The 16,320-nt window shown below is 40.5% G+C and overlaps 2 protein-coding genes across 2 annotated transcripts; both read left to right on the top strand.

The window, feature by feature from the left end:
* Positions 1–282: 282 nt before the first annotated feature.
* Positions 283–4,952, top strand: LOC139335929 (extracellular calcium-sensing receptor-like). Its single transcript, XM_070969712.1, has 13 exons — positions 283–299; positions 989–1,177; positions 1,430–1,668; positions 1,781–1,863; positions 2,033–2,212; positions 2,338–2,526; positions 2,652–2,931; positions 2,989–3,203; positions 3,295–3,504; positions 3,612–3,735; positions 3,826–4,019; positions 4,139–4,420; positions 4,530–4,952. The coding sequence occupies exons 1-13, from the start codon at positions 283–285 to the stop codon at positions 4,950–4,952; spliced, it is 2,625 nt and encodes an 874-aa protein (XP_070825813.1).
* Positions 4,953–10,877: 5,925 nt separating this feature from the next.
* On the top strand, positions 10,878–15,232 carry LOC139335927 (extracellular calcium-sensing receptor-like). Its single transcript, XM_070969711.1, has 11 exons — positions 10,878–11,143; positions 11,374–11,615; positions 11,762–11,844; positions 12,193–12,372; positions 12,507–12,695; positions 12,816–13,319; positions 13,529–13,738; positions 13,846–13,969; positions 14,076–14,269; positions 14,418–14,699; positions 14,810–15,232. Exons 1-11 carry the CDS (start codon positions 10,878–10,880, stop codon positions 15,230–15,232), a joined length of 2,697 nt encoding a protein of 898 aa, XP_070825812.1.
* The last annotated feature ends 1,088 nt before the right edge of the window (positions 15,233–16,320 follow it).

The raw sequence follows: 16,320 nt of genomic DNA, 5'->3' as shown, positions 1-16,320 counted from the left end.
CACTAATATCTGATCAAAAATAATGACAGTTTTCTCTCATGTGCTTGTGTATTATTCTGTAGTCAAATAAAGAAAAAGCTAAATTAAAAGATAAACATCTGATATACTGTATATGGTTTAATATCGAAGCATTGTGATGTAACTGCATGCCTTCACCTCAGCTAAAAGTTTAAAGGAGCTGCTATTTCAGCTGGTCACAGGGAATTAGTGGTGCAGAAAATCACGTTCAATGGTACATTTCTCCCTTCTCGATTGTCCAGAAACAAATGAAAATTGGCTATAATGGAAAACATGCAATTGTGAGAGCAAAGCTACATGTTACCTGTACATCCACAGGTGCATTTATTCAGAATTCATGTGGCCTAGAGGCTTTTTGCTGGCTGCTAACTTCATACACCTTAACCACTTGTTAGCATTGTATTGTTTTTCCACCATCACTCCAGGGAGGAATTATTTTGTGTTGTGTGCTGCTTGTGTCATCAGGTTCCTCCTTGCAAAATGCTTTATACCTATTATAAATACTCATATGACCACTTCACTTGTGCAGAGTGGGAGGGGGTATGTTTCAGTCAAGATTCCAGTTTCAGAGATGATAATTTATCTTGTGAAAGGATCTTTTTAACCAAGTGAAACATGTTTCTTCTTATAATTTCCTTCCTGTTTGCAGGTGACTGACATGGCTGTGATGTTGTATTTGCACATTTTGAATTTAATGGCTTTTGTCTTTGGTAACAGGAACTGCCAAACATTGTCTGTGAGGTGCCTTCCCATTTTTTTCCCATATCATGCACTCTATTGGCAGGTTTGATGTGAACTGTGTTTTACACAGATTGAATTGTTACTGCACTTCTCATTGATGCATATTCTGACGTCCTGATAAAAGTTAATTATGTGTGATAAATGTCCAGAACAGCTGCATCTATGTTTTGGTTCCCCTGGCTCCTCACTCAGTGGATCTGCTCAGCTCTCTCTCTCTGCTCCTTCTCAGTATAGTGGGCAGACAGATGGGGCTGGAGGTGACTCAGGCGATAGTGTGCTCAAGGTGGGGCGCACCTGCTGACAAGAGCCTCTTCCAAGATGGAGATGTGATTATTGGTGGACTTTTTAACGTGTATTACATACCTTCAGCTGTTGAGCAGGTCTTCACCGAGATGCCACATTATAAACCTTGCACTGGGTAAAACTTCATCATAACATGTATTATAGTTGAATGTTTGATGGTTATTATGTTGTTCATATGATTACAGCACATTGCCTGTATTTTTCATATGTTTTGTCATACTTATGTTATTCAATGTTAATAGCAGTCATAATGATTTACAGCAGGTCCAGATTTGTTGTTTCTATATTCATGTCCATAATATTTATATGTATTTTTCCCTGAAGATATTATTCTATTTCCTATTCCTCTCTTGTCCGGTCATCTCAGTTTAGATGTAAAGTCATTAAAATACACATATGCAATGGTGTTTGCGGTGGAGGAAATCAATCGTAACAGCACCCTGCTACCAGGAGTGAAGCTGGGTTATCGTATACTTGGTATCTGTTCTCGATACCCCTGGGCTCTGCAAGGTGCACTGTCGCTGGTCGGAGGAGACACACACAACTGCAACTTACCGACCTCTATGCCTCGTTCTGCAGCTTATGAACAAGCTGGAGAGGCTGCAGGTATTAGATATAATTTAATAGTAAGGTAATATTTGCAATGTCCATGAAAAAAACAATTGATATAATGCAAAAGATTGTGTTTGTGTAATTATATGTCCAATGCTATCAGCAGGTGGTCAGCCTGTTCCATTGCTAATTGGTGCTGCTTCATCTACAACAGGCATAATGATGTCCAGGATCCTGGGGCCTCTCTCAGTGCCAGTAGTGAGTTTCATTATCTTGGGAAAAAACCTCTGATGAATGTATTTTTACACAGTTTACATCAACGGGCTGAAACACTTTTCAAAATGTTTTAAGCAAATCTAAATTACATTATTTCTCTAAAAGCAATGTCAAAAAGATATTTCTGTTGTTTCTCCATCAGATCAGCTACTTGGCTAGCTGCCCCTGTCTTAGTGACAGGACAAAGTTTCCTAACTTCTTCAGAACAATCCCCAGTGATATTTACCAAGCCCGGGCCATGGCACGAATGGCCATTCGCTTCCACTGGACATGGATGGGAGCAGTGATAGAAAACAATGATTATGGTCATTTGGCCATACAGGTGCATGTTATTGTAATTGTGATGCAAGTTGCCTGAAAATGTCTCTCATGTATGTCCTTCTTACAGTATATATGACAAATTAGATACATATGAACATAATTGTTGTTTTGACCTCCATATTTCAGGTGTTTCAGGAACAGATTGAGGGAAAAGGAGTGTGTTTGGAATTCATAGAGACTGTGCACAGACAAACCATTGTTAGTGATGCCAGACATGCAGCACTCACAATTCAAGCCTCGACTGCGAGGGTGATTCTGATCTTTTGCTGGTATACAGATGCAAAAGCAGTATTTCTGGAACTGGCAAAGATGAATGTGAGCAACTTGCATGGAACTATGTATGACCTGTGGGTTAAATCATTGAAGAAAGATATCATTTTTGTAAGAACAGAATGTTTTTTTTCCTTGTGGGAATTTATTTCAGTGTCCTCTAACCGTAGGTGACTGACAGACAGTTTCTGGCCAGTGAGGCTTGGAGTACCAGTGATGATCTTCTCCACGATCTTACCATCTCTAAAGTAGCAAGTGGTGTTCTTGGAGTGGCCATTCGGAGTTCAACAATACCTGGATTTGAAAATTATCTGAGAAGCTTGCACCCAAGTCATCGTCCTGATGATGAATTCTTGCGAGAACTCTGGCAAAAGGAGTTTGAATGCAGTCCTAGAGCGAAACGATCACACGCAGCACCCCTCTCTTCATATTTATCTTCAGCGCTCAAAAGTGACCATTTGTCAATTGTTTCTAATTCATCTCCTGCCAAGGGGTCCCATCAGAAAGCTTCTCCACCTCCCTGCAGTGGGACAGAGTCCCTGGTGGGGGTGCAGCATCCCTTCACTGATACTTCCCAACTAAGGGTGGCATATAATGTCTACCTTGCTGTTTATGCTGCAGCTCACACCCTTCACAGCCTTCTCTCCTGCCCCAACAGAGACAACCCTCCTGGTAACAAGAGCTCCACCTGCTCCTCTCCAAAGCACATCAAACCCATAGAGGTGACCACGATTATCACGAAGACGTCTCAGCCAGAACAGTGACAGTTCTTAAAGTAATGCATTTTCCATCTATATTTTTTGGTACTTTCAGCTGTTGCAGCACTTGAACAAAGTGAACATCACCACACCACAAGGAGAACTGTTATATTTCCAAGGTGCAGACATTCCAGCAAAGTACGACCTTGTCAACTGGCAGAACACCCCTGAAGGGTCACTCAAACTTGTTTTGATTGGTCGAGTTGATGGGTTTGACCTCCACCTGAATGAGTCAGCTATTCAATGGAGCACAGGATCCAATCAGGTCAACATGTTGTCTCAAGGCCATTAAATCATTTGCTGTTGAAATGAATGTCTTTGTCCATTCACAAGATCGTGTCTTTGACAATATAAACTGTAATTTTTGTTTAGGTGCCTGTTTCAGTGTGCAGTGAGAGCTGCCCCCCAGGTACCCGAAAGGCCAACAGGAAAGGAGAACCTCTCTGCTGCTTTGACTGCATCCCTTGTGCTGAAGGGGAGATTAGCAATAAAACTGGTGAGGAAGTCACTCCATAACACAACAGAGACTCATTTTCCACTTTGTGTTGTGTTTTCCCTCCATCTCTCTTCCTTTTTCCTCTTTCAGGTTCCCTTCACTGCGATCGTTGTCCATCTGAGTTCTGGTCCAATGTTGAACAAACAGCCTGCATCCCTCGTCAGCTGGACTTCCTTTCCTTTAATGAAACCTTGGGCATTACTTTGACTGCAGCAGCTGTGTCTGGTGTCACTGTGACAACAGCTGTGTTTGTGGTGTTTCTTTACTACCGTAAAACACCTGTGGTAAGAACCCAGACTAACATAGCGAAGTTAATTGTATGCATTTGATGTTTTTAAAACATTCCTCTCTGAAAAAAGTATTGTATTGTTTTAATGGCCACGTCTTTGTTATTCACGTCTAGGTGCGAGCTAATAATTCAGAGCTGAGCTTCCTGCTTCTTCTGTCATTGAAGCTGTGCTTCCTGTGCTCACTGGTCTTCATTGGTCGCCCATCAGTCTGGTCTTGTCGGTTCCAGCAAGCAGCCTTTGGGATCAGCTTTGTACTTTGTGTTTCCTGCCTCCTGGTCAAAACCTTTGTAGTTCTTGCTGTTTTCCGCTCAGCTCGGCCTGGTGCTGAATCCTTGATGAAGTGGTTTGGTCCAGGCCAACAGAGAGGAAGTGTCTGCCTCTTTACCTGTATACAGGTATGACTGTTTTTTTATGGATTAAATACTGAGAACATTTCATTATATATATGAGCAAGAACACGTGATACCAAATAAGAACACTGACACATCTTCACTTTTCATCCAGGTTATCATCTGTGCCGCATGGCTGTCCCTCAGCCCCCTGGTGCCTCGACGTGATCTGGGTTTCCAAGGGTCAAAGGTCACCCTGAAGTGTGCCAGGGCCTCTGTGGTTGGCTTCTCTTTGGTTCTGGGTTACATTGGCCTGCTGGCCTTCACCTGCCTCCTCTTGGCCTTTCTTGCTCGGAAACTCCCCGACAACTTCAACGAGGCCAAACTGATCACCTTCAGCATGCTGATATTCTGTGCTGTGTGGGTGGCCTTTGTCCCTGCTTATGTTAGCTCTCCTGGGAAATATGTTGTCGCTGTGGAGATTTTTGCAATCCTGGCCTCAAGCTACGGTTTACTGCTGTGCATTTTTGCTCCCAAATGTTTCATCATTCTGTTGAGGCCTGAGAAAAACAGTAAGAAACATCTGATGGCCAGATAGTGTTTGTGACTTGAATGTGAGCATACGACTCTTCATATTTGTCTGGGGGCTCCCTAAGATGCCTCAGCCCGGTTTCAAGCATGTGCTCGTGTGTGTTTGTTATGTCAATTCAAGTAATTTAAATTCTTTATGTGCTTTGGTGTATGAAGTTAAAATGGTTTGTATCCACACATAGTTATGGCTTTTATTTGTAACTGAATATCCAAGAATATTACTGCTGGTCTTCAACATCATTAAATGCTAATCTGACATTATTTATTTGCCATTAAACACATTTGATTTAAATGCTGCTCACTAAAAATGTAATTAACACATTTATATTGATATACATATAAAAGATATACTGGAAAAGATATACTTTTCCATGACAGATTATATACAGTTCAGCAGACTAGTATGTCATTTATATTGCACTCTTTATATGCATTACTTCAAAGTATATGATAGACGCATCGCTGTCATTGTGGACTGCTATTAAAAAAGTGGGCTTTCAGAGTGACTCATCACAATAGCTGATGTTGATATAAAATCACATCAGAAAAATATTAAAATCTACCCATTATTCCAACTGCAGTTAATATAATCACTTTAAAGTAGGAATGATATAGTAATCGCATTGACTGACAACGTCAACATGATTTTGCTTAAACTGCATATATCAGATAACAACCACTAGATGGAAGTATTGTACCATTTAACAACGCTCTGATGCCTCTTTTCTCATCTCTGAACAAAGTTTCTTTATTAGATTTGCAGTTGTACATTTGCAATTAGCCTGTGCAACACATTGCTCATTTCCTACTGTTCCTTTAAGTACTTACTCTCATCATCAACTCATTAACTTCCCCTAACCTTAGAAGGTTGGTAGTAGTGTGCAAGATAATCTATTGTGTATTCTAAAAATTACAGTTCCATTTCTGTACAAATGCAAATGATTGAGTAACTCTCAGTTCTGCTCAGAATGAGGCAAGGCAAGCTCATGTGTTAAGTTTAAACAATGACTATATAGGCAATTGTAATTAGTATTCCCCCTGTAGTCCGAGAAAAGAAAATGAGAAGTTGATAAGATAGGACTAGTGGGACAAGGGGATTGCCAAAAAGATTTGTGTTGTGTTCAGAGGAGCAACAAATGCATTCATTGTATTAATACATTTCCTTCATAATAGGCCTATATTTAAAAGAAATGTATTCAGCCCATTAGAAAACATCACTACAGATAAACTCTTAAATATGGCGTCATGGGTCATTTTGATCATCAAATCCAATGCTGTGAACATAAATTGTACATTTACATGTTGCAGGATCCTGGTTACCTGAATCCTTAATAGTGTCTCTTCTTTTTAAAGTCTTGCAAATTTCACACCCTACAAATGTTTATTTAATAAGACTTCATAAGAATTCATGCTAGTTAAACACCTTTTCCCATCAGAGAGGCAGATGGACGTGGGGAACAGTTGTTTGCCTAGTTGTGGCTTTCAGCTTGCTGTCACCTGTGCAGAGGGAGCCTGAAAGGGCTTCCTGCTTTCTCATGAACAGGTTCCTATTAAGTCTACATTATAGTTAGCTGCCATAAAATCCTCATGAATTATATAAATCTATACTCTCAATATAGTTTCCTGGCCATATAGTTTCCCTTCTGAATAGTGTATGTGAAGAAAAGATATAATGTAGTTTAATAGAAAGTAAGGCCAGCTAGTGCTAAATTAGACTACTACTAGATGTAGTATGTTCATGTTATTTCCCCCCAAAGCCTATGTCATATCCAATTTCATTACATGCGAATCAGACTGAATAACATTCACATTTAGATGCTGCTTCCTCTTTCAGAAGGGTTGATGGCAGACAGTGACCAATCAAGGGATAAATGCTGTCACAGTCTCTGAGACTGCTTTCAGTTTAATGGAGTCACCACAGTAATGATGCCATCACAGAGAGTGCAGAGGTACAAGGCAAAGCCTGTATGAACTAGAATAACGGCTATCGCAATCTTTCTTCTCCTTATGTTTTGATGTCGACAATGCAGATACTGGATCAGTCACAGTGAATTCTTGATTCTGCAGCATGCTGTTTGAGGGCCACTCTGTCTGTTTCAAAAGTTGAATTGCTCATAGCAGCTGCACCATAATAATTAATCTACTGTTTGTGTTCTTTACAAATGATGGCAGTGTGCTAACTATGATCTGCAAAACCATTAAAAAAAACAACCATGCACACAGCCTCTGTCCCCCCCACCCCTGTGCCCCCTTTATGTCAGTGTGTAATGGGATGTAATTGCTTGTAAAATAAACAAGACTGAGGTGAGGAACTGCACACCTGTGACTCATCTATACCTCCTCCCTTAACACTTACAAAGGTTATTTTATCAGAAATATTAAGATCACGGGTGGCAGCACCAACAAGCTCAGTTATTTTTTTCTCCCCTAGCTTTCAGCCATTGTTGTTTGCTGCTGACCTTAATTCACACCCATGCATACGGCCCCTAATGTGCATGTGCTTAAATCCATCTTGCACACATGAAGCAATAATTTTTGACATAATTTCTTAAATTTCTGGTCAGAGAGTCCCATAGCTGGTTAGGTTCATGAAAACAGCTCATATGCGTGCATAGTTTGACCCCTGCAAGTCTGTCTTACAGACATAAATGGATGGCAGGGTCACCAGATTGCAATGTGGCAACTCAGGCATAACTAAAATGACTGTGTGTCAGTGGCAGAGAGTGTTGGGAGTAATGCATGACAAAGCAACAGGTTACTGTTATTCCACTACATTTGGCAGTAACTAGAGATGTAACTCATTTGAAATCACAGTTACAAATACTGACATTTAAATGGACTTGTAACTTTTGACCTACCTGCTGCAAAGGATAGCAGACAGATGCAGCCACATTCCCAGATTTTCTTATCTCATCTGACCTTGTGGTGGTGCAAGACAGTGCTGGTAATGCAAGCTTGCTTGTCATGGTCGTGACTCGTGACTGTGATGTTTCTAATATAAAGTGAAGAAAATTTGGTTCACTTACTATAATCAGTACTACAGCAACGCTCAGTTAAAACACACATCCAACATGGTCTTGATGTTACGGTTTGTGATCGAGCAAAAAGCAGGAACTGAACCCATTATGCAGACTAAAACAAAAAGCCAGTGCAGAAGCCATTCAAAATACAGAGGCAACAAATGACTTACTGGAGGGTGAGGTAGGTGAGGTCAAAACAAAAATAAATGTCCATAAGGCAAACAACATGCACAGATTTCAAAATCCAAAAACAAGAAGCTCCAGGGAACCACGACAACACGACAAAAACCACACATGAAGGATGACATGACAAAGTCAAAGCAAAACACACTCAAATAGACAGGGGAGGAGAACTAATTACACACAGGTGAACACAATCAAACAATCACAAGGGCGGGAAAACACAGGAAGTAAAGTAAACTTTGACACAGGAGAGATGGCTAAAAAGTAAAACAGGAAATAACAAAACTAAACAGCCCACATCCTAACACTTGATTTTCTTCTATCAGGACAGTACAAGATAGTTTAAGGTAAGAACATGAGCCGCTGCTGCCCTCTAGTGGTTTGGAGTATAACTAGCTCCTATCATTGCAGTAGTAATGGGTACAGTGATAGCTAAAATTTGACAAATGTCTTGTCCCACACTGCCACAGCAACAGTAACATAATATTGCTCGATGTGCATTAATAACTGTAGCCCCCTCACTCAATTCTATTTTGATTAGTAAAGGATTATATGACACACACCTTTATTGCCCTTTTGCATGGGAGATGAATTGGTGAGAGCTAGGAAAAAGAAACAAATCAATTTGGGATCTTCAGTGCTGTAACAGTTAAAAGAAAATGACCTCCACTAAAGTGCCAAGAGGCCCGGTTAGCTTACTGAATAGCTATACTGTGGTGTGAGCTTAAACTCCCATGCATCAAATTTCAACAACACATACCTTATATTTTTAACCATAAATCACATAACCATCCTATGAATTACATCCTTTGAAACATAAAAGACTGTCACACACAAGAATTTTACGCAAAAATATAACAATATTTATTTTAAAACCCCAAATAGAATAATAAATGAACTAAATCATATTTAACTCATACCCGGGATTTGTTAGTCAGTCTATTGGTACCATAACCGTTGGCGCGCGGTTGGAGCTCATGTGAAAACCTCTGGCGGAGAATTGTCTGTACTCACAGTCCCGTGGACACAGTAGAAAGAAGATGTAACAGTCAGTTCAAACCATCTGTCCATTGGTTAGCTGAGTGATGAGGAGAAGCAGCCCTGGCGCCTGGTCTGCGTGTGCATGAGCAGGTTTCTCTGGCAGCAGCAAGTCCTGAGCACCTCTACTGCAGCAGCGTGTGTGGCAGTGTCCGAAGCACACTATCAATAAGATTCAAAACCTCTAATAACCACACTATCGGTAAACCATAAATTTACACTTCTTTACAGTTTCCAGAATCCATACTCACTCAGAAGCTTGAAAAAAAACGTGCTCCTCACAGGCTTTCAGTCTCGTTCTCCCCCAATCCAGCAAGGCCACAGCTAGCTAGCGAACAAAAGTCCACACGTGGCTATGATATACGTGCTAACAAAACAACATTTCGGACTGTATATTTCTTTCAAAACACGGCTAATTCTCTCGTCCCAACAGGCTACATTCATTTAACAACAACCAGCTCTCTTTTATGACTAAATACAGCAATTTCACACAGTTTAAGAAACTTACAAACAGCGCTGGACATCTCTCTCTTCCCCCTGTTTGTCTCGTTTCTCTGCACTTACGTCTGCAGCGCATTCTGTGTTAAGTCCCGCCCTTCCAAAAATCCGGTAGGTTACCAAAATTATCCCAACTTGGCACTGATTGGCTATAACAACATGGTGCCATCTGACTAACCAATTTACAACAGAAACAGGACCTGAAAAGTTCAAGGTCTACCCAAACCGTGGGATATTTCAACACTTTCCCAAAAGTCACACAATCACAGAAGTTACATATTTAAAGAAACTATATGTAACAAAAATTAGCAGGGCACTACATAACTAATTAATACTAATTAATAACTTAATTACTAATCTAGTTGCTAAGACGTTGCAGCTATCTTGCTTATAGCTAAGCTGGAAGGAGGCCATGGCCTTGCCATTGAAATCAGTCCACAGTGAGGTCTCTCAGCAATGTTGCTGTTAATTGGATATCTTGAAACCTGCACAAATTAAACTGTAACTATCTCCATGGATAGATACCACCAGAGGTAAGTGAAAAAAAAAAAAAAAATAGACAGACTACTACTACTATCTTTTTCCTGGTCATTCCATGTTCTATAATTTTAAATATAATGTTAAACATTATCAATTTGACTTTCCTTATAACAAGAATAAGACTGTGCAAAAAGTTAATTTCCTTAGAAAAACATTTACAAAAGGTCTTCATAACAAACCTTCATTCATGTGTTTGGGCAGCCAAGAGGGGCCCCGGTGTGAAAGGTGTGGCCCTCTTGTGTGAGTCACTGTGCCCTCACCTTTGAGAGAGGTGATTTGTTGATGCAGTGTCATCCTGTTTATTATTATTCCACTGTGGGCTTGTCAGCTGTTATAAATATGCAGAATAACATTGTGCAGAGTAGGAGGGGGGAATGTCATACTTTAGGTACTTTGTCTGTTGTCAGTGCAACTTGTATCTGCCGTAACAAGCATTTTCTCACAAAAATAATTTTGCTTTACAGGTGGACAACTTAAGGCTAACATATTAACTTTTTACTGTTGCATTAAGAGGAATTTAATCATAATTAACCTTTTCATTTCAGGAACTGTTAAATGTTTATTGCACCTTTTATCTGTATATGTTGTACCAATGAAAAGTTATCTAGCTGAGTGTACTGTACATATCTAAAGCGTCCAAAACAGCTCCATCCATGTCTTGGCTATCCTGGCTCTTCACTCCCTGGTCCTCCTCAGCCTCATTCCTGCTCATTGTGGGGCTTGTTGGCAGACAGCTGGGGCTCAGGGTGGGGTTGCAGTTGGTGCAGACAGTGACCTGTTCTCAGTGGGGTACACCAAGTGACCAAGGTCTGTTTCAGGATGGAGATGTAGTTATCGGTGGGCTCTTTAGTCTTCATTACAAGCCTCCAGCTACAGTCAATGACTTCACTCAGCTGCCACGCTACAAACCTTGTACCGGGTAAAACTCTGAATTTACTGTTTCCTGTGAATGCTGTATAAAAAATATGCATATGTTTGACAAACACAAGACACATTATTAGCTGTATCTGTTCCATTGGCAGTTAACTATTCATGGTTCACATTCACATGTTATTTTCATTGTTAAAAAGATGTTTTAACTGCTTTTTCAAAGGTGTCACAAAATGTTTACAACATTTTGATATTTTTCCTTCTCTCCTGTGGTCGCAGTTTGGAAAATCTTCCATTACAGTACATATATGCTATGATGTTTGCACTGGAGGAAATCAATCATAGTACAACCCTGCTACCAGGTGTAAAGCTGGGCTACCATATTCGTGATAGCTGTGCCCTGCACCCTTGGGCTATGCAGGCAGCATTGTCACTGGTTGGAGGAGACAGCGCCAGCTGTAATTCAGCAGCCCAACTGGGCTATTCTGCTGGATATGGAGAGGGTATCAGCGAAAGGAGAGGTACAAAATTAAGCTTTGCATGGGACTTATGTGGAACCTTCTCTACTAGTAACAAGCAGACATAATGATGAAGCATGCCATGTGTTTGGAACAGAATCAAGCACTATTTTTATTTAACAAATGATTTTATTTCATTTTGTCAACAGGCGATCAGCCCCTTCCTTTGATCATTGGTGGTGCGTCATCGATAGCAGCCAAGATACTCTGCAGAATCCTGGGGCCACTCTCTGTTCCTTTAGTGAGTTCCATTAAAATGTGTTGTTTACATTGACAATAAACAACACACACATATCTATCTATCTATCTATCTATCTATCTATCTATCTATCTATCTATCTATCTATCTATCTATCTATCTATCTATCTATCTATCGTGTTTAACATAACATTTATTGGTTTTATTTTATTTACCTCCTTTGAGGCACTATGGTGCTTAAATACTGATCATTTATGTTTTATTTTCTGTTTATTGTAAACTGCAGCAGCTGGGTGAAAATGAGATCACAACAATCTTTGTGGGTACAAGATTTCAGAATGACTGTGATTTCAGAGTATCTGTCTGTTTTTGTTTTTTTAGATCAGCTACACGTCCAGCTGCCCCTGTCTCAGTGACAGGCGGCAATTTCCAACCTTCTTCAGGACCATGCCCAGTGACACTTACCAAGCCCGGGCTATTGCCCAGCTTGCCATACACTCCAACTGGACATGGATCGGAGCAGTGGTAGCAAACAATGATTATGGCCACATGGCAGTAAAGGTGTTTCCATTTGTTGTATTTGTTGTAGGAGAAATGTTATGGTATTTATACAAGAAGTTTACATAAATACATTATTTAAATACTTTTAATTCATTTAATCTTTCTGCTCCTTGCAACTGTATTGTGCATGTCAGATATTTCAGGAGGAGACTCAGGGGAAAGATGTTTGTCTGGCATTTGTAGAGACTCTCCAAAGGGAAAAGATTGTGAGTGATGCCAGACGTGCAGCGCTCACAATTCAAGCCTCGACCGCGAGGGTGATCCTGATCTTTACCTGGTACACAGATGTGAGAGAATTGTTCCTGCAGCTTGCCAAGATAAATGTAAGCTATAGATTGATGAATGTGTATTGAGTCTGTAACAACAACAATAATAAAAAATAATAACAGAACATAATGGCTTTCTAAAATGGTCTTTTGACTTTATTGTGTTCCTGTCACCAGGTGACTGACAGACAGTTTCTGGCCAGTGAGGCTTGGAGCACCAGTGATGATCTTCTCCAAAATCTTGTCACCTCTAAAGTGGCAAGAGGTGTTCTTGGTGTGGCCATTCGAAGTTCACCAATTCCTGGATTTGAAAATTATCTGAGAAGTTTGAACCCATCTCGTCATCCTAATGATGAGTTTTTAAGGGAATTCTGGGAAAAGGAGTTTGGTTGTAGTCCTGGGGCCATACCTCTTTCTTCATATGCCTCTTCACCATCAAATCACGCAAACAGGTTGCTTCAAAAGGCTTCTCTCCCACCCTGCAGTGGGACAGAGTCCCTGGAGGGGGTGCAGCATCCCTTCACTGATACTTCCCAGCTAAGGGTGGCATATAATGTCTACCTTGCTGTTTATGCTGCAGCTCACGCCCTTCACAGCCTTCTCTCCTGCCCCAACAGAGAGCGCCCTCCTGATAATAACAGCTCCACTTGCTCCTCTCCAAAACACATCAAACCCATAGAGGTAAACATGTTTATGTACATTTCAACACTTCTATGAGATACATTTTAGACGTTCTCAAACTACTTTATGTTCGCAAATTTCTGGAGGTTTGATATTTTTAATGGGGACAGTCCATTTGTCACACAGAGTAAAACAAATGCACCACTTGGCCTTTTTTCAATCTACTTTTAAATAAACCATTTACTGTTTCAACATTTTGATGCTTTCAGCTGTTGCAGCACTTGAACAACGTGAATTTCACCACACCACAGGGAGAACTGTTATATTTCCAAGGTGCAGACATTCCAGCAAAGTACGACCTTGTCAACTGGCAGAACACCCCTGAGGGGTCACTCAAACTTGTTTTGATTGGTCAAGTTGATGGGTTTGACCTCCACCTGAATGAGTCAGCAATTCAATGGAGCACAGGATCCAATCAGGTCAACATGTTGTCTCAAGGCCATTAAATCATTTGCTGTTGAAATGAATGTCTTTGTCCATTCACAAGATCGTGTCTTTGACAATATAAACTGTCATTTTTGTTTAGGTGCCTGTTTCAGTGTGCAGTGAGAGCTGCCCTCCAGGTACCCGAAAGGCCAACAGGAAAGGAGAACCTCTCTGCTGCTTTGACTGCATCCCTTGTGCTGAAGGAGAGATTAGCAATAAAACTGGTGATGAAATCACCCCATAACACAATAGAGACTCATGTTTGCAATCATCATTTTGTCATGAATCATCATGTTTTCCCTCCATCTCCCTTCCTCTTTCCTCTTCCAGGTTCTCTTCACTGCGATCGTTGTCCATCTGAGTTCTGGTCCAATGTTGGACAAACAGCCTGCATCCCTCGTCAGCTGGACTTCCTTTCCTTTAATGAAACCTTGGGCATTACTCTGACTACAGCAGCTGTGTCTGGTGTCACTGTGACAACAGCTGTGTTTGTGGTGTTTATTTGTTACCGTCAAACTCCGATGGTAAGAACCCTGTGTAATTTAATGGATACTACAATGTATATTTTCTACAGCTCATTTATGACTGATAGTTGTTTTGGTTAAAATATTTTCTCTGGAAATAAAGAAACTCTTGTCTTTTAGTAAATTTAATCCCAATTCTCATTTTAAGGTACGAGCCAACAATTCAGAGCTGAGCTTCCTGCTTCTTCTGTCATTGAAGCTGTGCTTCCTGTGCTCACTGGTCTTCATTGGCCGTCCATCAGTCTGGTCTTGTCGGTTCCAGCAGGCAGCCTTTGGGATCAGCTTCGTACTTTGTGTTTCCTGCCTCCAAGTCAAGACCATAGTTGTTCTGGCAGCTTTCCGCTCAGCTCGGCCTGGTGCTGAGGCCTTGATGAAGTGGTTTGGTCCGGGCCAACAGAGAGGAAGTGTCTGCCTCTTTACCTGTATACAGGTCAGAGGTTCACATGCACTTTCTCATAACAAAACTATTACATTATTCATATTATTCAAGCATTTAACATACATTAACCTGAAATTGTGTGATGGTTTTTTTCCATCAAGGTTATCATCTGTATTATTTGGCTATCGCTGAGCCCCCCTGCGCCCCAAGCTGACTTGGATATCCCAGGGTTACAGGTCACCCTGAAGTGTGCCATGGCCTCTGTGGTTGGCTTCTCTCTGGTTCTGGGTTACATTGGCCTGCTGGCCTGCACCTGCCTCCTCTTGGCCTTTCTTGCTCGGAAACTCCCCGACAACTTCAATGAGGCCAAACTGATCACCTTCAGCATGCTGATATTCTGTGCTGTGTGGGTGGCCTTTGTCCCAGCTTATGTTAGCTCTCCTGGAAAATATGCAGTTGCTGTAGAAATTTTTGCAATCCTGGCCTCGAGCTACGGTTTACTGATCTGTATATTTGCCCCGAAGTGTTTCATCATTCTGTTGAGGCCTGAGAAAAACAGTAAGAAGCATCTGATGGGCAGATAGCAAAGATAATTAATAATATACATTGTGACTTACAAATGAGAGATGTTACTTAAGTTATCATATACTTGTCAATCTGCATGCATTAAATTTCTTTTTATATTATCTTCCTTAACATTTTATATTAGATGTCATTTTTCTTTCTGACATAAAGTGAATTTCTGCAGCTATCTGCTTACTTCTATTAAATGTACTCACACAGACAACTGAGTTATTTGTGCTTTAGAACCAATAAAAATGGAAAACATAGGCCTGTTTCACATCAATGTTTACAGCTTTTACTAATGTAACAGACCTTGTACAGCATAAGACAAATATTAACAATAATACACAGAAATAAAAGTGATTCAGGTGTTCACAGGTTGTGCCATGAATGTTGAGTTTGCGTTTTGAGAGAATTAAAGTTCTGATGGGGAGTTATATCAAAAAGCACTTTACAGTTATTTAAAGAATTTCCATTTTTGAAGAGATCAGGTTAACCCCACTGAAATGAGCCAGTGTGAGGTACTGTGGGGGAAAGAAGTAAAATGGTGGCGAGACTATGGGAGATTCCATGAAACTTTGTCATTTTTGAGTTGTTGTGGCATTTTAGTGTGTCTACAAACTACCAAAAATATGCACATAGGTACTGAATTTAAAATCATGGAGCCAGAGAAAAGACAAAACTGGTTTGGAGAACTTGAACCCTGCTGGTTAAACCATAACCTCTTCAGTCAGTTGCCCTGTTTCTGTTTTTTTTTTTTTTTTTTTAATCAGTGATGTGATGTAAGAGATGTCTGGGTTCTGTATTCAAGCGTATGCCCACTCAGCTATTCTCATGTTGTCATGACAGAGATCTTATCAACAGTTTCAACTCTGCATTAACAGCATTTTTTTTAATTCATAAAAATCAGTTAAAGTTCATGTCAGCTTACATTACATAATTGTGGCAGTTACGCTGGCCTTACATGTATCTCTTCAAAAAGAGGGTTCCTGTATGGTCTTATCCATTCACCTCATAAGCTTTTGCTTGTTTTACTTGGAATGTGCTTTTGTGCTGTCTCACCAACTGCTGTATGTTAGGCATGCCTATTTGAACCAGACATCAAAAA

Source organism: Chaetodon trifascialis, chromosome 9 (assembly GCF_039877785.1).
Source record: "Chaetodon trifascialis isolate fChaTrf1 chromosome 9, fChaTrf1.hap1, whole genome shotgun sequence".
Taxonomy (NCBI): Eukaryota; Metazoa; Chordata; class Actinopteri; order Chaetodontiformes; family Chaetodontidae; genus Chaetodon; species Chaetodon trifascialis.
This window is presented reverse-complemented; position numbering and strand designations above follow the sequence as displayed.